At 41.3% G+C, this 27,969-nt stretch overlaps 1 protein-coding gene across 8 annotated transcripts in view; it reads left to right on the top strand.

Annotated features, from left to right (window-relative positions):
* LOC119187785 (influenza virus NS1A-binding protein homolog) overlaps nucleotides 1-27,324 on the top strand; it is a 76,298-nt gene extending 48,974 nt beyond the window's left edge. For all 8 annotated transcript variants that reach the window (XM_037435865.2, XM_075878811.1, XM_075878814.1 and 5 more), the window contains 6 exons: nucleotides 268-538; nucleotides 1,563-1,766; nucleotides 5,175-5,414; nucleotides 18,729-18,854; nucleotides 21,754-21,927; nucleotides 25,118-27,324. In XM_037435865.2, coding sequence (XP_037291762.1) covers nucleotides 268-538; nucleotides 1,563-1,766; nucleotides 5,175-5,414; nucleotides 18,729-18,854; nucleotides 21,754-21,927; nucleotides 25,118-25,443 — 1,341 coding nt within the window. In that variant the 3' untranslated portion in view covers nucleotides 25,444-27,324. The remainder of the gene's footprint in view (nucleotides 1-267; nucleotides 539-1,562; nucleotides 1,767-5,174; nucleotides 5,415-18,728; nucleotides 18,855-21,753; nucleotides 21,928-25,117) is intronic.
* Nucleotides 27,325-27,969: the final 645 nt, after the last annotated feature.

Below are 27,969 nucleotides of genomic sequence, written 5' to 3'. Positions count from 1 at the left end.
CCGCTCTGCTTAAACTTTCAATAAGCGTGAGACAATAGAACGGCCACATAGGCAGTCTTCAAGTCGTCCTACATCTTCCTTGCTTCCTACACACTGTATTTACAACATATATACAACTTGCTATGAGAACTGCTTCTCATACCAATAATTGTACAAAGGGTGCTTAGTCAACTCAAGTTTTGCTTCTTTCAATTGAACACAATAATTAATGCATAAATATGTGCTTCTGATTTCATTCTTTAATAATATACCTCAATTTATTTCCAGGTGCACATGCTCTACCTGAACCTTGACCGCACCTTACATGACTGCAATGACATTGAAGCTGGGGATGCAAAGGACACTGAGCTAGTTCAAGACTACAAGCGCCTCTCTCGTCGGTTGTCACAGCCCAAGGGCAGCAAGACTAAGGGTCGCTCGGGCATCACAACACCAGCAAAACCGCGCCAGTTCCTTTACACCCGCTCAGATTCTAGTGGATCTTCTTCAGACGAGGAAGATCGGGATTGGAAGATCATTGCAACTACATCCACTGGAGGTAAGCCAGCTAGGTAAATGAGGAATGGCTATGTGTATTATAAGACACCTGCGTCATTGTGCAGCATTAGCGATATAATTTGCACTGTTTCAATTTTTCATGACAATGATGTACTAATCTCTACTACAATCCAATGTTAGTGTTTCATATTACCAACATTGCCTACGTGTTTGGAGCAGTTTGCAACCCTGTCAGTATTTACAGGTCTGGCCCGGAATAACTGCAAGCACATCTGTCATGCTGACACTGATTCATTATTGCTGTTTTACTATGGATTGTACCTTCAAGAAAATCGTGAATGTTGAATGCAAAGTTGGGCAGAGCTTTCCGTAAATTTTAGGGAAAGTGATCTCTACAGAAAGCCTTTTAGCACCAATAATTTTTATCAAGGCTTCAAATGCAGATTACTTCCTTTTGTGACCCGAGTAATCACAATAACTGCAGTGTGCTTGGGCTCACTGTTTGATAGAGGCATAAATACATGTGTGCTACATTATGGCCTGGAAATGCTAAGATGCTGTTCAGTAGTTTGAAACATCTAGTTACTGTAGCATTGCTTGCAGTGACTCATGAGCTTTTTTCTATTATAGTACTCTCCTGTTCTATTTGGCCACTGTCGCACTTTGGGCCATATCTGAGACACAATGAGCACAGCACAGACAGTGTTATTTCTATAACTTTGCAAGAGATGTCTAGAAGTGAGCTTTATCCTCTTCTCAAAAGATTGTTTAAAGATTGTTTTTCGTTACTCAGTAGTACTATTGCACATTAAAGGATTAACTCAAATTAACTGTCCCGTGATGCTTTCTTGTTTTCAACAAGGGCTCTCTTTTAATAAATGCTGCGTGACAAAAATTTCTTGTCCCAGGTGTTCAGTGGCATTCAGATTAGGAAATTGAAAATTTGTTACATCGGTGTGGATCTTCTCATGTCCAAGTCCTGTCTACAGGCCATTAGCATTGTGTCAGCAAGCGCACACTTGTACATTTTCTCCAGCTTAAGGTGTCTGTCCTTGTGTGTGCAGCCCACAGTACAATGGGACTGGCTGTTGTGTCGGGCACAATGATCGTGCTGTCAGTGGTGCAAAGACTCAACGGTCCAGCCAACAATGGCGACAGCTCGCCTGAGGTGTGCACCACTACGGTTGGATACACCACGCTGCCTCCCATGATGAGTTCTCGATGCGGCATGGGAACAGCAGAGTTTCAGGGCAGGCTACTTGTTTGCGGTAAGTTCCCACAACTGTGACCAGTGTGTTTCAATATTACCGTATTTACTCGTGTAATGAACCTACCATTTTTTTTTTTTTTCGGGAAAGTTAATGCAGGTTTGAGAGAAGGGTTCATTACGCGGCGGGATGTTAAACACCACAAATCATCATCATCATTACGCGGAAGAAGAAGTCACGGGAGTTATAACAGTGAAAATTTCACAGGATGGCTTTGCTTGTTTTGGCTCGAGAAATGCGTGGCAAATCTTTTTTGTAGCCAGAAGCTCTTTTTGTTTCCTCCCATAACAAAAGCGCATGAATCGACGCCGAAGTGTCGTCCAGCCGCTTGGTTCCCGTGCTACAGCCCATGCTGTTCGTACCTAGCATACCGGCCGAATGCCCCCTGCGCAGCAGATGTCCTAAAAAAGTTCACGGCAAACCCAAGAACAAAAACGCAGCGTCGGATGGTGGCACACGAACGTTGCGGTAAACGTTGCGGGTGCACGACGCGCCATCGCCGTGGTTGCGCTTTGCATGGCCTCAGAGATAGCGGGCACGCGACGTGTTTCTGGGTCGCATGCTTTGTTTTTGTGCCGCTGTGCTTGCGTGGCACTATCAGCAAAGAGGTTTCTCCTGCATTTGGCAGATGGTGTTTTGCCGCAAAGGGCGTGACTTTCAAATTTTGATTAATGTCGTCCGCGCTAGTGCTGCTCGCAACTGTTTAGCATGGTTGCTTAACTATGTTTTGACTTTTGTTGCGTTGTTATGTTGTCATATAATGGCTTGATTTAATGTTGCGAGCATCAATGACACTGGCTCTCGTATGAAATGAATAGATACCTTGAAAAGTTTTTTTTTTTTTTTTTTTTTCGAGGGCCAAAGTGGGGGATGTGTTTATTATGTGAGTGGGTTCAATACGCAACTAAAGAAGGTATATCTCTGAGCATGGGGGAACCTTTCAAAACCCACGAACAATTATGAAGGAGGCTTTGGCATGTTCATTAAGCATGTAGTGATGGAAGTGCTGCTCCATGCTGCTCCGAAGTACAATATTTGCTAGTAACTGCTCCAAACCTGCTCCAAAATGGTGTTGGCAAACTCAAAAGATTGAATCAAGTTGAACAATTAGACCATCCCGTGAGCCTAAGCAAAACCAAAGGTAAGCTGTACGCACAACTCGGCTGCTGACACTCAGGGCGCGGGTTCGAATCCCGGCTGCGGCGGCTGCATTTCCGATGGAGGCGGAAATGTTGTAGGCCCGTGTACTCAGATTTGGGTGCATGTTAAAGAACCCCAGGTGGTCTAAATTTCCGGAGCCCTCCACTACGGCGTCTCTCATAATCATATAGTGGTTTTGGGACGTTAAACCCCACATATCAATCAATCAAGCTGTACGCACAATCACCATAGTATGCTACTCAGTGGCATAAATCCAGAAAAGTCTCAAGGGGTGACACATATCAAGTCATGGTGTCCAATTTGAAGTTTTAATATGGGTTGTATTTTTATTTATATAAGGATTAAATCGTGCTTTCAAATACAATTATAAAAAAAACAAGCATGGGGTCTGAGCTCGAGCAATAGCATTGTTCCATTCAGTCTCTTTTGTTCACCTTTTTTTCTATTTGTATAGTTCACACTGGTGAGGGGCATTTAACACAGGTATGCAGTAAAAGATAAAAAGCCTTTTAAAAATTTGGTTGCACTATTTTCAAGTGTTAACTCAATGATATCATGGGCTAAAGCAAAATCTCAAGTGGGACGCTTGCAAGGGGTGTCCTCCCCAACCTGAACACAAGAAAAGTCCGGACTCTTTTGACCCCCCCCCCCCCCCCCCACATGGTTTATGCCAACTATACTGCTTGTATACTCGCTGCATACTAGCATACAGCATGTTTAATAATAAATATAGATATTAATTGGATGCTTAAGTGAGGTTTTAGACTTCAGGAGTCGTTGGGAACATGCATCTGCTCCGAAAACACCAATAGCAACCCTAAGCTATAGCATTTTTTTCTGCTCCGAGGCACTTAAGGCTGCCCCAAAGCAAAATTTTTTCTGCTCCAGAACCTGCTTCAAAACCTGCTCCAAAAAGCAAAATGTCTCTTCCGTCACTGAGCATGAAACAACTGGCCTGTTTTGTAATAACACAGATGCAGAGTATGGTAGTGTTTTCTATATATGTAATAATTCTCACAAACAGATCCACGTACTTAAACCATTCAATTGAATAGATAGATGTAGAGCTGCACTGCAAGCCGCAATAAGCTACGAAGTCTGATTGCTGAAAGCCAACTTTAGTAGCTCTCAAATTGAGTATTACATAAAATATAGTAAAAGAAAGGCAAGTTTTTGAGCTTGACAAAAACCAAAGATCTAAATGCATGAACATTTTTTGCATTTGAGTGCAGTGCTCTTAAGTGTTGGGTGCTGAGAACAATGCAAGCTCTTACGTTGCCTTCATGGCATGGACACTGCAGGACCATGTTATATCCGGGCCACATGGGTAGAGAAAATGGCATTTACCTCCTAATGTCTTTAGATTGAATGTCGTTCGCGCGGTGCCACACAGATGAATGAAATGGCATTCGCCCAAATGCCATCGCCAGAACTCAGTCACCTAATGCCATCGCCAGAACTCATTCGACCGAGAAATGTGTACTCTCGACGGCACAGCTGGTGAAGTAATTGTAAAAATGACATTTGATTCTATTGGAAGGAAGCTTCGCACGTGTTTTGTTTACACTAATCACTTAAACAAGTGCTTAAAAACTTATCTTCAGCTGGTAGATAGACGCTGTAAAATAAATGCGACAGGCACCATTTTCTTTTTACGCTACGGATCTGACTAGCTTTGGCTTAATTTGCTTCACGGTCGGTTGCAACGTCGTGAAACAAAGTAACGAACAAAATATAACGGCAGCGTAATATGCTTATTTATACATTTAATTATTATCTGATGTGTATGAAGCTTGTAAACGCTTGTTTATTTTTTTGCCACTCACCCAATGCTCACGAAGAAAGTGCTCCAATCGACATCAAGTCAAATGTCATTCGCTTTGGACGTGTAGCAGTGCCGCCGAAAAAATGTCATTCGGGAACTGAATGCCTTCACTACCGAATGTCATTTTTTTATGCCCGTGTGGCACGGGTATTACACTTGTCTATGGAAGAGACCAGCTCTATTGTCTGTTTTATAATCCAACTGAATCGAGTGCATCATGAATAGTGAAGAGCTGAAAGGCTGTTTCCTGGCAATAGATTTGCAGGTATATTTATTGCTCACTGTTCAGCTTGTTTGTAGTTTGCTGTTTGAGCATCACTCATGTTATGTGAGCAGCTCTGCTTATCCTTTTTTCATCTGCCATCATGGAATACTTATAGACAAACCTGTAACCATCTTTTCTGCTGTTTGATTATGTTCAGGTGGATATGATCGTGGAGAGTGCTTGCGCACTGTGGAGGCCTACAACCTTGCCACAAATCGCTGGAGCACCTTGGCCCCCATGCAGACCCCACGGGGTCGTGTTGACGCCACCGTTTTACATGGCCTCGTCTATCTGATAGGAGGCAGCGATGGCTCCAAGGAGTTGGCATCCGCTGAGGTGTTCAATGGTTCAACCTGGAGTGCACTGCCTCCCATGCCTGTTGCACGTTCCAATACTGGTAGGTTTGAGGGCATTTTCACCGGGCCACATGGCCCCTGCCTATATATGTCAGTGCAGAGTCTCATTGGGTACAGCAGCTTACACAGGTATTTTAAGTTTTAAAAGCAGTCTTCTTCTTACCTTTGCTTTTAGTTTTGTTAACATATGCCAGTTTTATAGCATCTGTTGTGCTTTGTGCTGTTGTTCATAGCAATTAATGTCTTAACCACAGAATAAACATTAAAGGGGTACTGACACAAAAACTTTGGCCTCGCGTTTTTCTGCTGCAATGTGTTGCTTGGGGCTTGACACGACACATTGTTTGCTGCAGCACAGATTATTACAGGCCAATCATTATCGGTCTGTTTCAGTTTCGGTTTGAGAGAGCTCCAAAAATTGGGTGACATTGTCGCCATTCAGCATGTGCAGCTCTTGACTATGTTAGAACACAGAACTGTGACATGCTTTCGCTCAGTCCGCATCAAAAATTACTTTCGAATAGGAAACTGGACTACAATGTCACCAAACACAAAATTTTCTAAGCATGCGCCACGCCCACACACCGACAACCAGCGGCCGAGAAATATATACTGCTGGAACAAACTTGGCAAAAGAAAAATGGCGGCTATGACGTAATTATAACTTGTTTTGTTGGATCCAGCCTGGTGACGCGAGGGAAGTATTAGGGGGTCCCCAAAGGGTCCCCTTCGATTGTGTCAATGGCACGATGGAGTCAAGGGCTCACGCAAACTTCAAAACTCTTTTAAAATACCTTCCCACCTTCCAAGCTATATTCGCTGTTGATATTTTGCAGATGATTCAGTCGAACTTCGCTACAACGAACGTCGCTTCAACGAAATTCTCGCTACAACGAAAAATTCACAGTTCCCCGTCAGCAGTCCATAGTAGTCAATGCATAAATATTATCGCCACAACGAACACTTCTTCTGCCCCTCCTGCTTCAACGAAATTTCACGATGCGATTCCAGGCTCATACATTTATTGCTATACAGTAAACCTAATCTTTAACATTTCGATGCAATTTCAGAACCTGAAAATATGTTGACAAAGTCTAAAACACGCATTGGCACCACAAAAAACTACAACAAAATTTTCGCTTCAACGAAATTTTTTCCGTGCCCCTTCAGTTTCATTGTAGTGGGGTTAGAGTGTATACTCGTACCCCACTACAATGAAACCCCACGAATGTTCTTGGGAATGGATCCCACAGGCTATCTCGGCCGCGAAATTTTGTGTCAGTGCCTTTTTAATAGACAATTTGAGAATGCCACTTTCACTGATGTAGAAAATGTTCATGTTGCATACCTGCTAAGTCTCCCGGATTTTCCGGGATTACTTCTAGCTCTTACCGTAGTTACACGATTGTAAGATGACTCGAATGTAAGACGACCCCCCCAAAATCGCATCTCAAAAAAAAAAAAAAAAAAAAACTCACGTAGGCCGCAAGCTTCGCCTCTAGTTCCGGAAAGCGGCCAGACTTTGGCCCGCGAAAGCCACGGCGCTTGGAGTCGCACGAGAAAATTTTCTCGCGCTGTAGCCGCCACTTCCGCACCACACATTCACCGATTCCGAACTTTCGTCCTCATGTCACGGCACTCATGTCAGACAGAAGTGACTCGAGAGAGCCGGTCGTGGACACAAGCGACAGGAGCACGCGGCGACGCGCCCGCTTAGAAAATTGTATCACAAAGAGGAGCTCTTCCGTCAACTACCAATACCCCCCTACGGCGGCTCTTCCATCAATTACCGGTTCTCCCTCAAGAGCTGTGCGCTCATCATAAAGGCACTCGTAATGCGCGCAGTAGATGCTAAAAAAAGAAAAGCTTTTGTATAAGCACGCGGAAAACTATGCGCTTTGGGTTGAGCGGGAAACTATACGAGATGACAATACATGGGTTTCGATTCTAAGACGACCCCCCAACATAGGATTGTCAAATTTGAAAAAAAGGGTCGTCTTACAATCGTGTAAATACGGTACGTTTGTACGGTTGTCAGGAAAATCTCCCAAAATAGAAATTTCTGTGCGTGATCTGTCCGCTTTGATAAGATGCAGCCCAATCAGATCCACTCTTTCTGCGAACATCATTGCATTTTATTGTAAACAAATTTAGGAATCGTTCATCTAATCGTACAGTAGAATCTCAGCGATGCGAAAATGGCAGATCAGCGTTCATGAAAATTCCCAGCCAAATTCAAGTATGTCTAACGAGACAAAATTTTGATGTTCCAAACACATCTCCTCGTCGCAGCGAGTCGCATAAACTTTAGTACCGAAACTGTTGAACGAAGGCAGAGATCAGCATGCTCGAAGCTTCAAAAGGACGAATGTATCTCGCAGCAACGTTTCGTTGCTGCGAGATACGTAATACATGGGCTTCTATGAACGTTCGCCGGGGATCCGGAAATATTTCGTTGCCGCGGGGATTTCGTACTCGCGAGGTTTCGTTATTGCAGGTTTCGACTGTAGTTGGGAAACCCTACCCTCATGGGTTCGGCCTCTCCAAGTTATGAGATGGCAACAGCTATGTTTGTGGACGTCCGCTCTCCTGGTTTTTTTTTTTTTTATTTTTTTTTTCAGTGTTCTTTTTTTGGTGCAAAAAAAGGGGGGGGTGGAGGAAATAAGTCAATGCAGCCCCTCCCCCCCCCCCCCTTGCAAAAATCTCCCGGTTCAGAATTCTTAAATTTGGCAGGTATAATGGGGGCTTTGTGTAATCAGTTTTATAAAAAAAAGGAGATGAGGTGGTGCACAGAATGGAACATAAAAAGGAAGAAAATGGTTAAGGTGCAAATGGTGCATGCATTTTGTTTTCTGTTAAACTGGAAAAGGGGACCAGGGGCTAATAAAATCGAGTGAAAGAATAAGCAGTGTGTACACTACTTATTGACCCCAATTAATGACACTGCTTGAACTTGCATTTAGGCCATGTTTTGTTTACAGTATATACTGGAATATAATATGTAGGTAAGAAGCAAAATGCAGGACTTTCTTTAACCTTGTGGTTCTTCAAACTAATTCTGCAGGACATTTTCTTATAATAAGTTTTCTTGCATTTAGTCTTTTTTTTTTTGCATTGAGCAAACATAGTAACCAATGTTTGCAAGTTGTAATACATCATGAACCTTTCTTGAAATTGCGATGCATAATGTGCCCCTCTCACCCTATGTGGATGTTGCATACACCTTGATCTGAAAGTTTAATGAGTTTCTGAACTTTTTTATATGTATTTATGTGCAAAAACATGAAAATCCATCTTCAGCACTATTACTCTGCTACCACCGAAAAATCTTGCCTCGCTTGCCATGCGTGCTTGCATTTGGTGCCTTCCAACCAACAATGCAGAAACTGCTATTTTCTATAGATTTTGTTGCACTTCTCATTTTCTATTGGCAGGCCTCTATTTTTCATTGCATATCTGTCTCAAGTTGTTATTCTTTGATCACAAATCACCGAAAGCTTGCCAGCTTTTGGCTAATGAAAGTTCTTCCAATGATGGAACATTGTTGTTTTATTAAGTGGTGCAATTATGAGCAAGTGCAACAGCTTTGTAGCACATCATTGCAGTCAGCACCAGGAGGAACAACAATGCATAATGCCTAAGGCTATGTTTGGAAAGTGAGAGTACATGGAAAGTTAGATCGTGGTTGTTGGTATGCGCAAGTGACGTAGAGACGAAGCGTGTTGCTGAGAGTCTCGATATCAAATAATGTTATTGTTCGTTCAAGGCAGTAGACTCTGGAACCGGTTCATCTTTCTTCTCCCTCTCCATGCCTTTGTTGGCGATGCAGAGGGAGAGAAAGGAATGTCAGTCTGTGACACGCTGGCAACGCCACCTGCTCCACTGTGGCACACTTACAGTTCACCACATGGTTTTCCAAGAACAAGTCCTCACATCGTCCCTTTTCTGGCTGATCGATATCATTTGCAACATATCTAACCTTGTTCATGACCAGATCAACAGTGAACATTAAAAAACTCCAGAAGGTCAAAATTTATGGAGCCCTCCACTATGGCTGGCACCTTTTATAATCATATCTTGGTCTTGGGACCTAAAAACCCACATTTATTATGACCATATCAAGGTTACTTGCATGACGAGGAGCAAAGCTTTGCCTTTAGCAGCTTTGTGGCTATCGATTGCTTGTTACTTTCCACCCTGGAACAAAGCAACAAAAAAAGATGTGTGTAGATGCAAGGCGACCATGTATAATGGAAAAATGCCAGTGTGTGTTAAGTCAAGCAGAGGGCAAGCAGAGATGGTTGGTGGTTTCAACTGGACAGCCTGCCTATACACCTAGTTTTCGGGATTGCATAACCTGAAGTATTGAAGATAATGAAGCAGGAAGCAATGCAGCATTTGCTCACCTCTGCATCTACTCGTCACACTAGTGATGTTAAAACGAGGGCTTACTAGTATGGAGCATATTTTCGTCTTAGTTCCTTATGTGTGACAACCTTTATGTTAATTATTTAGCAGTTGTTTAATACAACATATATATTACATAATATTACAGCTGCACGAATAGCAAAATTTTGGGTGTGAAGCGATTCGAATATTTTTTGAATAGTTGTAGAATACAGTACAGATTGCTTATAACGTAAGTCGCGGGAACACTACTATAACCAAAACAACTACTATAACCAAAACATTTTTCAAGAGCCGCACTTGCGCAAAATGTGTTTAGCATGCAACTACACGTGTCCGAGAATCGAAGCATGTGATGCATGGTGCTTAAATCCATTTAAATTCTCGAATGTTAAAAAAAAAAATTTAACCTCCAAAGACACGCATTGCCAACGAAATGAACGCGAAAAAGAGGGGGGCCTTACAAAAGAAAGCACCGTCGTGAAAATTCGTCGACTACTTCTCAGACCACTTCAATTATGCGCGTTATACAGAAACTATTTTCCATCGCGTCCGGAATTTTAAGTGCTCAAAGACGTCAACCATTCGATTTCACGGACGCGCTACCGATTTCAAAGACGTGGCAATTGAATCGCGAACCACCATTGGAGCGCTACAAGCACTACCCTCATTTTCATTAATGTTATGTATCCCTTCCCATCATGTGGAGCGACCGCAAAGAGTTGCGTTGACTCTGTGCCAAACCGCAACTTAGCACGTGATCGCTACCGAGACGCAACCAACGCCGATTAAGCCTAGTCTGCTGTTCAGGGTTGTTGTGGTAAGTTTGTGTTAGACACGAAGACTCGGCGTCGAAAAGATCGCAGTCAGGCACTGAGCCAAGAACAGCCTGCGTTTGCATTAGCGGCCGAGAGATCGAGGACGACGAAAACTCCCCAAGCTTGCGTAAGACCGCACACTGGCGACAAAGGCAAAAGTTCGCATTACAGAGTCGTAAAAGATTTTAAGTTTATGGACAAGGTAGCTAACGCGGTATTTGTAGGCTGTAGCAAGCTCGATAATGACAGCGCTTTTGCCGACAGGAAACTTTTAAGCGCATTTGATGAGGGCGGAATCGCACGTGTCTTAGCTGTTGAACCACGTGCCAGAACCACGCTAGTAACGCGTACAATGTAGCAGCATCGGCGCCAAAGCAAAGGCTTATCCGTCACTGAAGCCACTGCCCTCCTCCTTTAGTCGGCGAGCCCGCGAAGAGTGCCGGGCTCTTTTTTTCCTTTTCTTTTTCTTCCTGCTGTCTTTTGTTCGTTCACTCCGCGTGCTCTCTTCCTCCCTAACGAGCTCGTCGCTCGCTTCCCAGCGGCGCAACCAGCAGGCCTCCTTTGCGTCTCTCATAATCAAACGGTCGTTTTGGGACGTTAAACCCCACATATCAATCAAGCACGCCTCCTTTCAGACGCGTACTCGCTACCGCATCTGTCACAAAGATTTTCCGGTAACCCCATTAAAACCGCTCTTTTATTTTGGGGGACTGTATGATAAGCAGCATGGGTGTGCAGTAGACTCTCGATAGTTCAAACTCTGATAATTCATACTTTCAGTTAATTCAAACCCAATTCAATATTTTGGTTGGCCCTCTATTTTTTCAATGTATTTAAAATTAAAAACCTCTTAATTCAAATTCCATCATTCAGTTAATTCATACTTTTTGTGGTTCCATACCAGAAAATATCTGCTGCTTTTCTACTACTCTTTAAAAATTCGCGTGCTTATATAACCATAAGTCTTAAAAAAAAGAAAAATTTGCACCTCAGCCGTTCACGGAAAACGGCCTTGCCAGTAAACAAATGTTCGAAACGAAGCACACGCATGGTAAACCGTGATGCTTCTCAACTGGTATAGAGAGCTTTGTGCTGAAGGGACATATCTCTAACAAAGAAGCAGTTGGCAGTACACGATTTATTTAAAAGGTCTGATCAGCAGTAATTGGCCAATAAACTTGTGGACTTTACCCCTCTGCTTTCAATTTTTTGCATGCAATTAGGGTTTTAAATCACTTTAAAATATTTAAATGTCATAAAATCAATGCGTAATCATAATGTGTGGTGTCACCTCACCGAAAGTAATCTAAGAACTTCTGATAATTCAAACAAAACTTAGAGGTCCCTTCGAGTTTGAATTAACGAGAGTCGACTGTATATGAGTTCTATGGAATAGAAAACGGGAGTCCAAAAAGAACGCATTGTAACTGGTTCTGCACTATATAAGCGGTTAAGCCATACCCAATGCCTCGAGACTGCGGACTCTCGTCTGGAGCTCATCGTAGTGTCCTTAGCTTCACGGTATCTTGCAGATTGTACACCGACCGGACTGCAAGCAAACATGACATGTGTAAGTTTTAAATAGTCTGCCCTGTACTTGTTTATTATTTTTCGAATACTTCAAAGTGAAATTGCAGAATAAAGTTCACAGAGTATCCTTAAGCACTTTCTCATGAGATAGGATCATTGAAGTGTTTCTTTTGGCTTGGGAGGTGATGTGCTCTAGGGGTTGTGTTGTCTCGATGTTTTTTTTTTCATGAATGAGGAAATGCAAAGACCAAATGTTATTTATTTACATCATTTGGTGCAACCAATGTGGTGTTGACAACACTTTATATGTGACAGGAAAAGACTGTTTCCTCCACCTCTCCTCCCTTTAATTTCTGTGTAGGCCCAACTGATTTGGTGGAGAAGGGCGTGCTCCCTTCGAATGCGGAGTTGCTAATCTACCCTGTAGATGTCAATGTATAAGAACATCTGGAATTTCGAATGCTGAAAATCTGCAGATTTTTTCCAACTTATTTGGTCCAAAACAGCATTAATTTAAGCCCCCACTGCTGCCGTGTAGGTTTGAACGATTGCTTTTGTGAGTCAATCAGTTTGCGGCCGTAGCAGACCCCTAAAGGCAGTTTTGTCGAAATAGCAGTGTGATGCGATAAAGCATATTAAAAATATGAAGGGGCCACTGTAACAGCACAGTGCATCTCCATGTTGGAATCGGTGTTTTCTCAAGTCGATACATTTGCTACTGCAGCAGTCTGAAGGCAGCTTTGTGGAAATGCGAGAGTGGGATAGGGTGAAGCATATAAATAAAAAAAGAAATATGAAGGGGCCACTGCCAATTGGACATTAACTGTATTTGTTGTCACGAACTTTGAATACTTTAGTCAAAATTTCAGTGCGAATCATAACTAACCATGGTGTTTTATAGTTCCGAGTTTAGTATAGTTTGATTTCACATTTGTGGTTCTTTTTTTTTTTGTAAGCAGTGCTCTGTGCACTTCCCATGTACATCTTGGTTGGCAAGCGTGCATGGCATATTTGTTTGTTTTTTAACCACTTTTTTTCGAGGCAACGATAACTAATCTTGTACCTTCATGATCAAAAAGGCTCATGTTGGTGCCACAACATTGCGGCTTGTACATGTGTCTACATTCACGATTTTATCGATTTTATATGCCCAGGTTAGGGTCAAAATGAGGATCACTACTATATATGAAATAAATCTGAAGATGCTCCTTATTTCCAAAGCCAGATTTTTTTTTTTCGTGGCAGCTATGAGGGTAGTCACATGAAAGCTTCCAGTATTTCAGTTTTGTCATTGATAAATTGTGTAATGAAGTCCCCTAAGATGGTGTGGTGTTTCTCTGTACTGTATTTTGTAGCTGTCAGCCCACGTAACACGAGGACTCAACAGCATGGCCTGGACGAGCTTGCTCTGATGCCAGTGCCACAGTTTGTTGGGAACTGTTGCCAAGTTAATACATCTCAATATGTTTCCAGTAGATGGAGCGCACCTCATGGTCAACTTGCCTTTCGCTTGTGTCTGACTGACGTGGAGAGTGTGCTCACTTGACTGGTCCTTTTTGTCACGTTCCACTCATGGCCGTAGTTTCATGTGGTTTTCTTTGAGGTTTAAGGCCAGACTCAAAAGGCGTGTGAGCTGTCGTACATCATTTCATTCCAGCTATTGTCAGCCATTACGAACATACCAAGTTATTTGAAAGACAGTGATGAGCACTTTGCACAGCTGTCATTACATATGTTCCAAGCTGGTCCGTGCCATGCAGCGGAGCATTTGTTTCAAGTGTGCTGATGGCTGTGCACTGTGTTATTAAATAGGAAGGTTTCCTTTGATATATCAATAAATTTTCCAACTCGAAACTTATTGTATATTTATTTGCAGATCCCTCCTGTCGTATGGTTTTTTTTATGTTGTAAATGTAAGAAATAAGAATAACCTAAAGAAAAAAAAAAAGTCTATTCAAAGTTGCTCATAAAATAGTTCATTATATTGACAATTTGAGGTACAAATATGGCGAAAATCTTAACTCATGTGATGTGAAAAATTTGCATCTCGTAAGAAGTATCCTGTACAAATGTCATGAATAACAGTAATTTAAGAATTTTGTTCCCTCAAGGCTGCGTACAATGCAGAGTGTTTATTTATTTTCCATTGATGCCTCCTTGTAGAGTCTAAATGTCAGACCAAACTTTGCATTCTTGAAGCGTCATTGTCTCCCACTCTCCTATAAAGAACCATGAGTGGTATGCTTCACTGCATAGTTTTCACTGCTAACATGCTTCATTGTATTACCTGGCCTCTTTGTCATGACTGTTCTTAAAATAAATAATTGATTAGAATGTGCTACGAAAATTCTTCCAGTACATGTAATTGATACTTTGAAACACATACGCCACTCACAATAGTGACATAACCATTATACTAAACTGCTGTATTAATCTTTTACTGGGAAGGTTTCAGGATCCTTTAAATATAAATGGATTTGCAGGTGCTTGTTGCATGCTCCAATAGCTTTCTCTCTCCTTTCATTGCCATAAGCACACTGGAAGTGGCATTGTGAGGTGCAGAAAGGGCACTGTCATGCTTGAAAGTTATTTCACAGCGTGTCCTGGCCTTGGGCCTTTTTTATTTTTGTTGGTTGTAACGTCTGGGTTAGGTATGCGTGAAGCTGTCCATAAACATTCAGGTTGTTTGGGATGCTCCACATCGCCACACATTTGGAGGTCTGACATGCACACACAACAATTGCAGCAAGTGATTATCATATCTGCTTGCTGGGGGATGACAAGACTGCTTTTCATGGCACCTAAGCATAGTACAAAGTCTCTAGTATTGATCCAAAAGCATTCTGTGACCCATGAAGTGGAAATGCAGTTTCACTGGTGTGATCAAGTGATGACGTCACATTTCAGTGTCATTCAAAACTGACCTGCCCAGACCAAAAAACGCAACTTTGTCCGATACAGAAATGCGTGTACCCATGTTCAAAATTAACCTGGGCAATTCCCAAATTTTATTTTGTCCACGTAATAAGATTTGCGTGGCATGTCCTCAAAATTAGATTTGCCAAACACGAACACATGGTCAAGTGATCACACTGTGTGACATTGTCGCAGTTGGCATCTCCAATATCGCCTCTCTGCTTTGGCATATTAAGACTATGGCATAGCTCATGTAGAATATTTAGCGTCAGCATAGGTGGCTGTGTCTGTGGATGAACAATATCTCTGGATGCAAAAAAAAAAAGATAATAAAAATTGGGATTTGAGCGGAAATTGAACCTAGACATTCGGCATGCCAGTCGAGCATTCTGCTGCAGAGCCATGCCAGTATTTGCAACTGCTTTGGGAAAAAAATCGTAGCATATCCACAGAGTGAATGATGATGAGTGGGGCGAAGCTTCGGAGGGTTTTATCGGTCTGTCCGTCCGTCCGCACCTGCTGAGTGAGTCATCGAACTAGGCGGCCAATCCAAAGCCGGATTTCATATTCGCATAACCAGATGTCATATTTCTTCAGATTGTGAAAACATTTTCATTTTGTAGTGTAAGAGTCGAGCTGTTCCAAGAACATTTTTTTAGCCTGCAAAATCTACATATAATTTCAAGAACAAAGTGATGAGAAGTCTTCGAACAGTGAATGACATTGGATTGGCAGAAGCATCTATTTTCCCCTGAGCTTCTGTTTTTCTTAAATATTCTAAATGTGAGCCTTATGTATTGTGTGAAATGAAATGTGTGAAGCTACATTCTCTAAATTTAGTAGTCAAATAAAAAAAATGTGGCATTGTATTGATGTTGAGCAATGTTTTCAACTTCAATTAGCAGTAAAAATGAACTATAGTGTGCTTGTCTAGCATTTAATGCTATCTTGTTATATTATTTGAAAATCAGCCCTAGCAAATTTCTGGTACTACACTCTTAGCCAACCAGGAGTACTACATTGGGCATCTTTCTGCCACTGTGTGTGTGCGTCTCTCATAATCATATGGTGGTTTTGGGACGTTAAACCCAACAAATCAATCAATTCCTGCCACTGTGATAATCACCCGGCTTTAATCACCTGGCTTATACTTGCATTTGCTTTGTTTCCTTCCTCTGAAACTGTGCCCACTACTTTTTTTTCAAAAGTCCCATGTCACACTGACAGCTACACTCTGTTTGTGACAGACAAGTATTGAGCAGGCAGCAATAACACAAGGAAAGCATGCTGGACAGATGACTATTATTGTTGCATGGCACAAAGACCGCTTTTTTTATAGGTGCCCTTTTTTTGTTTAAGAGTGTATATCATCAGATTAGTTGGCTATTTTCTTAATGTTGAAGCTTAGGAAAATGCTTGGTTTAAGTTTGAGAACTCACCATGGTGGGATTATATTCCAGCAACAAAGATGATTGGAAGGCAGCGTAAGAGTTTCTTTGAAAAATTCCAATATTAATTTCAAGTAAATCTGTGAGGATAACGTTGTAGGGCTCTGCCTCGTGTATATGATTTGCACACTTTCTCTGCACATGCACAGTGCTGGTGCACATGGGTAGAGGAGGCTTGCATGCCTCTGAAGAGAGTTGCTGGGTGTTTGTCTGGCTGGCTGGCTGTTCAGGGCAACAGATTACTTAAGTAAATGATATTGGAACTAGGGATTCTGGTTAGCTTTCTTGTCTTGCTATCTGGCTGTTCAGGGCAACAGATTACTTGAGTAAATGTTATTCGAACTAGGGATTCTGGTTAACTTTCCGTTGGACTGCAAGTGTGCAAGTGAATGCATAAAGCAAACCTTACAAGGTGTATTTTCTTGGACTATCTGTAGACAAACAGTGTTAAACAAAAGCATTTTCTGGTTTGATGAATTTATATGTACAATCTGTATTTTTTGTTACTTGCTTTGATTGATATTCACTGTTGTAGAAAGCACATTTGACATTTTTAAGGTTGTCAGATTGTGAGAAATGGTAAAAACTTGGGTGGAGTGCGTCTCATTTGATATTTAAATTAATTGGAGTTGTGGCGTTGTTCTTCGCGTATATTCATGGGGGTCTCTTTTTGCAGGACTACAACGGGCATTGTTCTTCTTGGCTTTATCTTCATCTCCTCTCTCATTCTCTCTCTATGCTGTTTCGTTGCTAGTGAAGTCTGTGTGGGTGGCTGTTGAGGAGTGTTGTGTGCTTTGTCTTTAAGTATGTGTGTGTTTGTGCGCATGTCTGTGCATCTCAGTTGGAGGGCAGAAGAATGCCAGCCAAGAGAACTTTTGGGCCCTGTGGCTCAGTGCAGTAAAAGCACGTAATGCTCCGTTTCCATTTTTGCTGTGCTTTCAGGTCGAATCAGCCAGCATCCTCCACACTCCTAGTTCTGCCTCCCGCCACAGCAAGAGATCATGAAACTGTCTAAAAAAACACAGCAGTGCAAACATTCTGCACAACAAAGCAGTGCATACAAAATAGAGGCAGTGCAGGTGAGGACTTGTGAAGCCAACAGTGTGGGAATCCAGGGTACCAAGCAAAAAAGAAGCACGTAGAGATGACCAGCAAGTGGCGAGCATCGTTTACCTTCCATAGATCGTTGGATTGCAGTTGCAGGCTTCTCTGCTGAGCCAGCTCTTCTGCCCCCTCAGCTGCAAACAAGATCCACACTACTACCCTACGAGACAACTGCAACACAACCTGCAGCTTTTTTTTCTTTGCTTCTACTCATCTTTTCTATGGCCTTATTATTTTCTATATTTTAGCATGTTTGTACTGAGAAAACTTTTCTCGTTCTCGCCTTCCTCTTCCCCCTCCAAACTTGTCCTCTCCCCTCCATCTTTTCTTCGTTACCTGCTCCCACTTTTTGTTCTGTTCCTTGCACTGGAGTACGAAGAATTCCAGCACTTCTGAAGGTTTTGCTTGCTGCTTTTGTTCCGCAAAAAACAAGTGGTGTCCTAACAGTGCCTCCAGTTAGTGCTTATATTCTCTGCACACTTGCATGGTGCAACTGCTCAAATTGCAGGGATGCTTGCAAATTCAGTATCCCTTTTTTTATTCCTGTTACATGTATTATCATACTACTGGACAAGTTCAGTGTCTTCTTTCCTCTGTCACATTTGACTGCTTCGTCTTGTGGGCTTCACTCAAACATTTTCTTTATCAGTTAAACAAGGTAGTTTATGCATGCTTCTTAAAGTGTTAATATTGTTGCAGCCGTCTGTCACTGTTTTCTTTCGTCAAGCTCTTCCCAATAGGTAATCAGCACATGCGTCCAGCCACAAATTCTTTTATCATTTTAAATATAGTACTGCACATGTTTCATTTTGTGTGCGTATGTGTGTGTGTGTGTGTGTTTTGTAATATCAATTCTGGCTGTTCACTAGTGACTTTTCTTTGTCTGGTAGTTCTGAGGCCTGTTTGTCCAGGTTCGCCGACATCGTTCCTTATTCTTATCCTAGGACGTTGCCGACTACGAAGCAACATTTCCTGGTGTGAATGAGTGTGTGAGTGAAGAAAAAAAAGGGGGCCATGGCTGTCTTCAGCGAGCGTGATGGCGGTCTGACTCATCCCTTCAGCACTCACTCTCGCTGGTTGTTGGGGTAGCGTTGTGGCAGAGTGGCTTAGCTGCACTCCCTGCTTTCTGCAGGCGTCTGTAACCTGGACAACAAGGTCTTTGTGGTCGGTGGCTGGAATGGCAAGCGTGGCCTGTCATGCTGTGATATCTTTGATCCTCTCACCAAAACTTGGAGCAGTGCTGCTCCTATGCTGCTAGGTGAGCCACATTTTTATTTTATTTTTCTTGTGGGGGCCTTTAGATGTACACTATTGTCATTTTGCAGGACAGTCATGTTCCTTTGTTGAGGCCTCAAGTGGCCTTATTAACATTTCAAGTGCTTCATCTTGATAATGACACTGTTATTAAAAAAAACTTTTTGTAAGGTAGTTCAAAAGTTCTGGAAGTTATGATAGTCTTTAAAGTTACAGTAGACTCTCAGTAAACGGAATCGGTTAAATGGAACTTCTGCTTAAACGGAACTATTGCCTCTGCAATGCTTGGTTTCTGGCTTGTATTCTGCACTCATGTTCACCTTTCAATAAACGGAACTCCTGTTAAATAGAACATAATTTCCCGGTTCCTTCAGGTTCCATTTACTGAGTGTACTGTACTTTAAAAATATCTATACAAATGAGCACGTCACCCACTTGTAGTTTGTATATGTTAGAGCATAAAACTAGCAATTTGTCTTGACACAGTTTGTTAGGGCCAAATATTTTGACAGTATTTTTTTTGTATGTATAAATATTTTTCAAAGTGTATATGTAGAATGATGAGTTATGAAACCATAAAGGGGGGGGGGGGGGGGATAGATGATTGACCAAGTACACTGAAATAGCTCTCGACTGCACTGAGGGCGGCTACCCGTTACCAAATCATTTCGAAATTAACGTTTTCAGTGCAGTCGACAGCTATTTCAGTGCTGCTTGCCTCTTAAGAAACTGAAATATAGGCCTGCATTTCATACTTAGCAGGGAGGAAGTCTCATCTACAATCGTCTATCCTTGCGCGAGGGCATTTTTCGACAACCCATAACTGCAAGTGATATCATATTATGCAACTTGTTTTTATTGATTGTGAAAGCTGATGTGGAGGAGAATAAGTGGAAAAGTATAAAAAAAATATCAAAAATGTTTTTTTTTTTTATCGTCAGTTTTTCTGGCATGCTCTTTTTTTGCAGTTAGCGTGATTATATCTTTTTCATTGAAAAGGATTAATAATAAGCTTTGGCAGTTTCATATATAAGCATGCTGAGAAAGTAATGTAGAATTTTTACCACTCTGTCGTTGTCCGTTTTGAAATAAAGGCATGTGCAAACTTGGCAAAAAGAAATGTCTTTTAGGTCAAATTCGAGAATTTTTATTAAAAACGTACACTATGCTGAGAAACGAAATATAACTGAACATAAGTGCAAGTATGCCTATACCGTATTTACTCGCATAATCCTCGCACTTTTTGTGGCAGAAAATGAATGCAAAGTTGGGGGGTGCGAGGAATACGCGGGGAAAACTTTCCACGAAAACGTACCGAGCGAAAAAGGAAACGTGGCCGCGAATTGGTATTCTCGCACCAGCAACTAACAGCAAGCTTTGAGAAGTACTAATTAAAATTTACCTAAGCAATAAAAGCAGAGGTTGAACACAAGGCAGAATTTATTTGAGACACAAAAAGTGCAAATCAAATAGTCGAGAATTAAAATGCCATACGCAAAGCTTGTGGGCGTTGCGGGCGTAGCGGTAGCGCTCGTCGCTCAACAGCAGCTCTCAAAAGGTGAGCGTGGGATGACAGTATTGGGCTGATGGCTGTTTAACAGAATCGTCCGCAGTTTCCTTCTGAATAAATAAAGTTTCCCATCAATCCCAGTCTTAAGCACACGGCAGGCCCAATGTGTCTTGGCGGCTTTCAGCTGCCGTCACCAGTAGCGTACACAAAACTCGTCGACTCCAAAAAGCCTACCGGCGGCCCTGTTGCCGTTGTTTAGTGCATGATCTATCACTTTCAACTTGAAAGCAGCCGTGTAACTTTAGTATCGCCCCATAACGTCACAAGATTACCGACACAACATACAAAACGCGCACTTGCTGCTTTGGCTTGGCTTGGTTTGGCTTGGATTGAATCTCCGTACAATAATAGTACGCTTGATGTTTGAGATGGTGCCAGATGGTGTGCAATATCATCATCAACGGCTGGAACGAGCAGACGACATTATTGTGGCAATTTTCAGGGGTGCGATAATTACTCGATGAAAAAAAAATCATATTTTTGTTGGGCGATGTGGGGGGTGCGAGAATTATGCGAGTGCGAGGATTACGCGAGTGAATACGGTATTTAGCTAAACAAATGTGAGGTATCTAGCTTTAAAATATTTTGTGTAATTCATCGCCAAATTCGAAAAAAAAACAAACAGCAGAGTAGGTAAGCATGGCACTCCACCTCTCCATCCTTATTGATTTACTGTGCTTGAAAACAATTTTTTACAGCAAAAACAATTGCATATCTCTTGTTTGCACTCATCGGGCAACAATATACAACAATATATAAAATGTTGAAAGAAATTTAAGAGGTCGACAAGCCCTACTATGTTTGATCTTAAGTGGAATCACCCACATGCTTATTTCAGCTCTCAGTTGATGGAGCTGTTGGCAGCCACCGCAAAGTGCAGGCCATGGGATTGCATGTTTTTTTTTTTTTTTTTGTAAAGGATGCCAGTGTGCATGCAAGCCATGTTGTGGAAAATAATTGTGAATGCATGGATGAGAACATTATGTGTGTCACACTTTAAAAAACGAAGTACGTATTTCGAATATACAAGGCAGTTCAGCACAGAAAATCACTCTGGGAAATGTTCTCGGACAAGGAGCTGTTACAAGGCAGCACTACCAAAAACGGCAATGATTAAAGTGCAGACTCATATTAAATACTTGATCTTGCTTTGTTTGCCTTGTGTTTATGGTACTGCAATGAATTTTTTTTTTTTGCTTTTCACTGTTGCTAAATATTACCTTGTATCATGCACAAGTTTCTTTACCAGGTGTGTCTATGTGTGAGCGTATATGTGTGTATTTCATGCATAAAAACACTATTCAAATGGTGTATGCATACTTGCATTTTTCAGGACGCTACCAAGCAGGGGTGGCTTGCTTGAATCGAGAGGTTTATGCTGTTGGTGGCTGTGACTCCTGGACATGTGTGGCGTCGGTGGAAAAGTATAACCCAATAACCAACACTTGGACAGAGGTGGCATCTCTGCAGAGTGCCAGGAGAGGCTGTGGTGTGGTGGAGTACAATGGTATGAAGCCTTCTGTGCATTTATACTTTTAGATATATTTGTGGGTTTTCTAGTAGGTAGAGGTGTATAGGGCTCTCAGGTATTGGTAATAGTCACTCATTGCTGTTGCAAAAATTTGTTGGGCTAGTAAAGCCTTAGAAAAAAAAAAAACAGCTGTAGGGAGATAAATTGAAATCTTCTGGAACAGCCCAGCATTGAAGTTTCTTAGGCTTGTGTGAATTTTGAAATGAATATTACCATCAGCGAATTAACTTCGATTTTGAATCGTTGAAAATTTCGAAGTGTTCGAAATGAACGAATTAATGTTAATGATCTGCATGTAACCTTCTGTAAAAGGTGTTTCACTGCTGTGTAGGGGTGCTAAGCCGTGAGAACACCTTTTCAGGGAAAATTTGCTCTGCTTCACTATAAAAATAAATGAACATATTACACTTGCACCGATTCATAATTTTTCAAGTTTGAAAGCATATTATCCTGGCTTATATGCTCTAAGTATAGAAAGTTTTAAAAGTTGACATATTTTATAGGTTATCGCTTGCATTTTACTGGAAGTTAAATTATGTAGTAATTTTGATTTGAATGTGAAGAAAATTTAGCAATTTCGATGTTTGAAGTATATACTGCATAAAGTGGACGGGGGATAACCACTGCTGTAGCTAAGTTTGTGATGCATCGGACGTGTTGTTTGAAGGTCGCAGGTTTGGTCTGCGCGAGATATCTACGCAAGATGTTGCAGGTTTGGTCTGTGCGAATATCTGCGCGAGATGTTGCAGATTTCAAAATGCATTTTTCGTATTTTGGCCACAGTGGCTCAACAAAATTTTTTGAAGTTTGGTATGTTAAGTCTCAGGCTCTCTCAGAAGACAATGTAGTACTATCGCACTCAATATGAGCGACACCATGGGAGTGTGTGGTGAAAAGCACTGTATGGTGACAGAGATTGTGACATGTTTTTAAATCATCGGGGAGGGTTTTTCTGTTCCTGCAAGCGAACATCGCCTCCACTTGCTTTCATGCTGGGCCTCGTTTCACCCTTTAGTGATATCAACTTCAAAAATGATAGCTCTGGGGGTGAAAGCGAACATGAGGGAGCGATGCGCATTCGCCGGAACAGCCAAACTCTCTACCAATAACTCAAAAATATGCCATGACTGACCTTGAAGTGCACTTGGCTATGTTGTAGTGTTGTAGCTCATACTGAGCATAACATTTCATTTTTTTGTGTGTACGTAACTATGTAAGCTCTAGTCGACACCATCGAAATTTGTCACTGGGACTGATGCAGAGTCTTCATGGTAGCGTCACCACCTGCATTTTCTTTTTGCACATTTTCACACTTACGAAGCATCTTTTTGCCGCAAGTGCGGTACTTGTGGGTGTCATGAAAGAGTTTTTCTCTTTAGTGTCCCTTAAATGCTGTTTAGCTCGAGTATTTCAAAAATACTTGAAGACTAATTTCTACAGCTGTGCGAATAGAAACATTTGAGGTGAAAAGCAAATTTTAATATTGATGTTTGAGTGTGAATCGAATTGAATGTATTTAGAATGCTTCTATAATGTTTTTTTTTTTCATACTTCGAAGTGAAATTGCAGAAAACAAAAGTGGGAAAGCATTCCTAAGCATATTCTTATGAGATAGCAACATGAAAGTGTTTCCTTTGGCTAGGTTGATGAAACGTTAGCAGGGTGGTGTGTCATAGTTGTCTTATCAAGAATTGGGTAACGCAGGGGCCGAATGTTATTTATGCACATGATTTGGTGGGACCAAAGTGTTGCCGACAACACTTTACATGTGAAAGGCAAAGACGCTATTTGCTCAGCCTCTCCTCTTTCAACTTATATGGAAGCCCAACTGATGTGGTGGACAAGGGAGTTATCCCTTCGTGTCCAGAATTGCAAATTTGTCTTGTAGACGTTAGTATATAAGAACATATGAAATTATGGATGCTAAAAACCTTTGGCATCTGATTTTCCGGACTTCCTGTCCAAATTTCATAACAGAAGCAGCATTAATTGAGCCCTCACTTCTGCCATATACTATATCATCTCCATGTTGGAACCAGTGTTCTTGCAAGTCAATACATATGCGACCATAAACGAGTCTGAAAGGCTGCATTGCTGCACTATGAGAGTGTAATAAAGTGAAGCATATTGAAAATCTGAAGGCGCCACTTTCAATCGGGCATTGACTGCGTCACCATAGGGGATTTTGAAAAACAGCTTTGCCGCAATGCGAGAGTGATGAGGTGAAGCATAATAAAAATCTTAAGGGGTCGCTTTCTTGACAGTGTTTGAAGTTCTAATGGTAAAAATTCTGTGCAAATTGAATCGAATAGCTAAAATATTCAAAATTTCAAGTATTTGCACACCCCTACTATTTTTGCTTGAATGTAAGTACATTTCAAAGTATCTTAGTATGAGTATTTCAAATACTTGGCAAAAAAATCTAGTCTCTTTGCTCTCAAAGAAAGTACAGTTGGCCATCATCACAAAAAGAGACACATTTTCAGTGTTTGATGACACACTGCCCTATTCCAGTGCGCTAGAGCACTCATAAGCAGGTCGCACCAAATCAAAGCGATATCGCGTGATCTTCTTAAAAGCACACTATTCAACTTTCATGGAACACTCATCCCTTTAAGCATCTCATTGGTATCAGATGAAATAGGCACTGCTGAATCAAGTTGGTGTGTACGACATGCTTCTCTTATATAGCACCAAACTGTAGAAATTTTGTGCTGCTTTCAAATGTCCAGGTGAAGTTAAAAAAAGTCAGTGCCATAGCAGTCTCCTGTCTGACTTGATCATCTCACCCACGCCCTCTCTTTTGCTGCCTTCATCATATGAACTTGCTTTTTTTATATTTCAAAGGAAAACGTGTCTTGGGAGTATATTCAGTGGAACAGGATACTTTTTCAGAGTACTGTATTGTTGTTTGCTCAAACGCTCTTCCAATGTGGCATTTCATGCACTATTTAACTGATTTTTTTATGCAATGCATAGTAATTTTTTGAATTCATTTTTTAATGAATTAAAAAAACGTGGGTGGTGTGGGTCTGTGTGGGTGGTACAGTAGCCACTTTTCTCGTTTTTACTGTACCAGTCAGCCTTTATTTTTTATTAAAGTTTTATTGCATTTCTCGTTATTATGATATGGCAGGATTATGCATATTCTTCCTTGTTCCTGCAGGGAAGCTTTACGCAGTTGGAGGCCATGACGGTGTACGCTCCCTCTGCAGTGTTGAAGTATATGATGCGCAGACCAACAGTTGGAGCCCTGGCCCCTCATTGACCAGCTGCCGTGCCAATGTGGGCGTTGCTGTTGTTGGCAGCCGGCTTTTTGCTGTGGGTGGCTTCAATGGCAAGGCCTTCCTCAATACTGTCGAGTTTCTCGATGCTCGTACCAATGAGTGGACCACATTTGTGGCCAAATCAGAGGCCCAGCCACCAGTACCCTGCATTGCAGAGGATGACAGGGACTCTTCACGTGAGGGCTCGGCTGAGGAGTGCCGTTAGCTAACAGTCGCCTGTCCCCTGTACATTTGTTGTGGGCACTGCTCTCAGATCTTTTTGTTTTATTAATCAATCTGTGTTATATCTGCATGAAACTGTGTGCCACCTGATACACACCATTCCATTTCCAATGTTTTTACAACAATGGGAGGCATGCTGTGTACCAAAAAAACCTATTCCCCCGTTTTCTTCCAAAATAATTGGCTGTGACTTAGAACCAATAAATGCCACTTAATTGACAGCCCGTTTTTGTTTTATAGAAGCACGGCTGCTATGGACAGCAACATAGGTTTGATTTAGTGATTGACGAAGTTCTCAGTAATGGAAGTAAGCGTCATAAGTTTCTGTGAAGTTCTGTACTTATATCAGTGGCCTGGAATAAAAAACGTGGGAACAACTGTATTTTCATGCAACTGACAAAAAAATCTGCTCACACTACATTGAGTTAGTCATGATCATACAAGACATATACTTTGCTGAACTTCAGAACAAAGTATAGGTATTTTGTTGACACTAATCCACGGATGGAATGTGTTTATTAGTTGTTTAGTCTTCTTACCTGAAGATGTTATGTTTTTTCTTTGCATGTCCTTGAACTGAAGCTATCAAATTTGATTAGCTGGTCTGATATTTTATGCTAAATAGCAAGCAAACTTGGTATAGCATGTACAAAAATAAGTTTCATTACTATTGTCAAATATTTTACTCTGGTTGTTACAGTAATTCTATTTCATATGCGGCATGTTTTACAAGAATGTGGCAAGTCGCTTTTTTTGCTTACCACGGACGCAAGACAGAGCACAGGCTATAGAGGTATGTGTAGTTGGATGTTTGTCATGAAAACAAATTTGTTTGACTGTTAATTACTATCATTGTTGAGTACTAGAGTACTGTAGACAATATCTAAATTATTGTGTAGTCTGTCTGTATGAATTGCTCAATACTGCTGCATTTCTGTTCATATACTCAAGCTGCAACATATGTCTAGCTGTGAATTTCTTGTGATCAGATATGCTATACCTAGCTGAAAGCAGGCCTGTTAGATGTACATAGACCGTTACTGTTCAGTTGTCAGATAATCTTATAGTGTTGTTGCTTGATGATCCAATGTGTTGGCTACTCTAACAAAAGAAACAGTAATGACAACCATTGTTCTGTTAAGGTTACAAGCATGCATGCTGTTGAAGCAAACTGTGAGAACTGCGAGTCAGAAACTGGTGTTGGGACAAATATATGTTTTGGGTCAGTTTTCCAACAAGATTGAAATAGATATTGTCACGGACCACATTATTTTTCCTGTAAACTCTGCATTTATGTGTCTCCTGTTCTCCTTGCCTTTGTCGAAAGCGATACTTTTTCGCATCTGGTAGCTTGGCAGCCCCATCTCTTCGCCACTGCTGTTTGACACGTCTTTCCCGTCCTTGGAAGATGAACAATCAGGATCAATGCGACCTGACCAGCTGTTTATCGTACCCTACTGGACTCACTGCCTTTTAACTAAAGGTCATGTGCCTGAATGCTGTGAAAGCACATTTTGCTGCACTGGAAAAACTTTGTATGTTTTCTCGTGTAATTTTTACAATATAAGTTGGCTGAACAATGCCAAAACTTGCCCAAGTATTCCCACCATTTTCCAGCCTTGGGTATTCGAAAAGCTGGCAAGGAGGTATGAGAGCCTGATTTCTACAAATGCGGTTTACAGTTATTTCTTATATGCTTAAAGTACAGAATTGAATACAGTGACCATTTTGTACACACGGGGATCATCATTCAAAAGGGAACAGTGTATTTCCTTCTTTTGGAATGTGTACTGGCATGATATCCAGACATGTTTCTCATATTGCTATATGGAAATGCATATATAAATAAAGTGTACATATGTAATTGCAGTGTCTATTTTTCACAAACGCATCAATCTTTCAACACTTCTTCGAAAGACTCGGGTGTAATGTAAATCAAACTTTGTAATGCAAAGTCAAGAGCTGGAATAATTGCCCTTAGTAGCTACATTTTAATAAGCCTAAAGTATGAAAAAATAGTAGTTTTACACTACATTTCCATGAGAACCCCAGGGTGATTGAAATCGACCCTTAGCCTGCCACCGTTCTGTTGTTAATAGCTAAATTGTGTGTTTTCTGGCCATAACTGTTATTATACCATTTCATAAAAGTATAGAAGCAGCACAACACTGGCATACAGAAGGTTTGAGCTGCCAGAGGTGGTAGATGACAAGGCCAAGACCAAAAGGCCATCACGGTGCTGAAGTTCCTTGCTAATGTACGAATGTCATTTGTGCTTAGGCTTGTTTAGTTGCAAGTGCTATGTATCATTGCTCCTATATAAAAGTAATACTTGAAAATGACAAAACTCGTGATGCTCCTGTGCAATACAAGATTCTTTTGCAACAATTAAATATTGAACTGTTATAAAGCACTTGACCGTGTATTTGCGGTACAGTTTTTTATATATGGAATCGGGAAGCGTCATAAAAGTAAACAAAAAATATATATTGAGCCAATCAGGTAGTGA

Source organism: Rhipicephalus microplus, chromosome X, assembly GCF_043290135.1.
Source record: "Rhipicephalus microplus isolate Deutch F79 chromosome X, USDA_Rmic, whole genome shotgun sequence".
Classification (NCBI taxonomy): Eukaryota; Metazoa; Arthropoda; class Arachnida; order Ixodida; family Ixodidae; genus Rhipicephalus; species Rhipicephalus microplus.
This window is presented reverse-complemented; position numbering and strand designations above follow the sequence as displayed.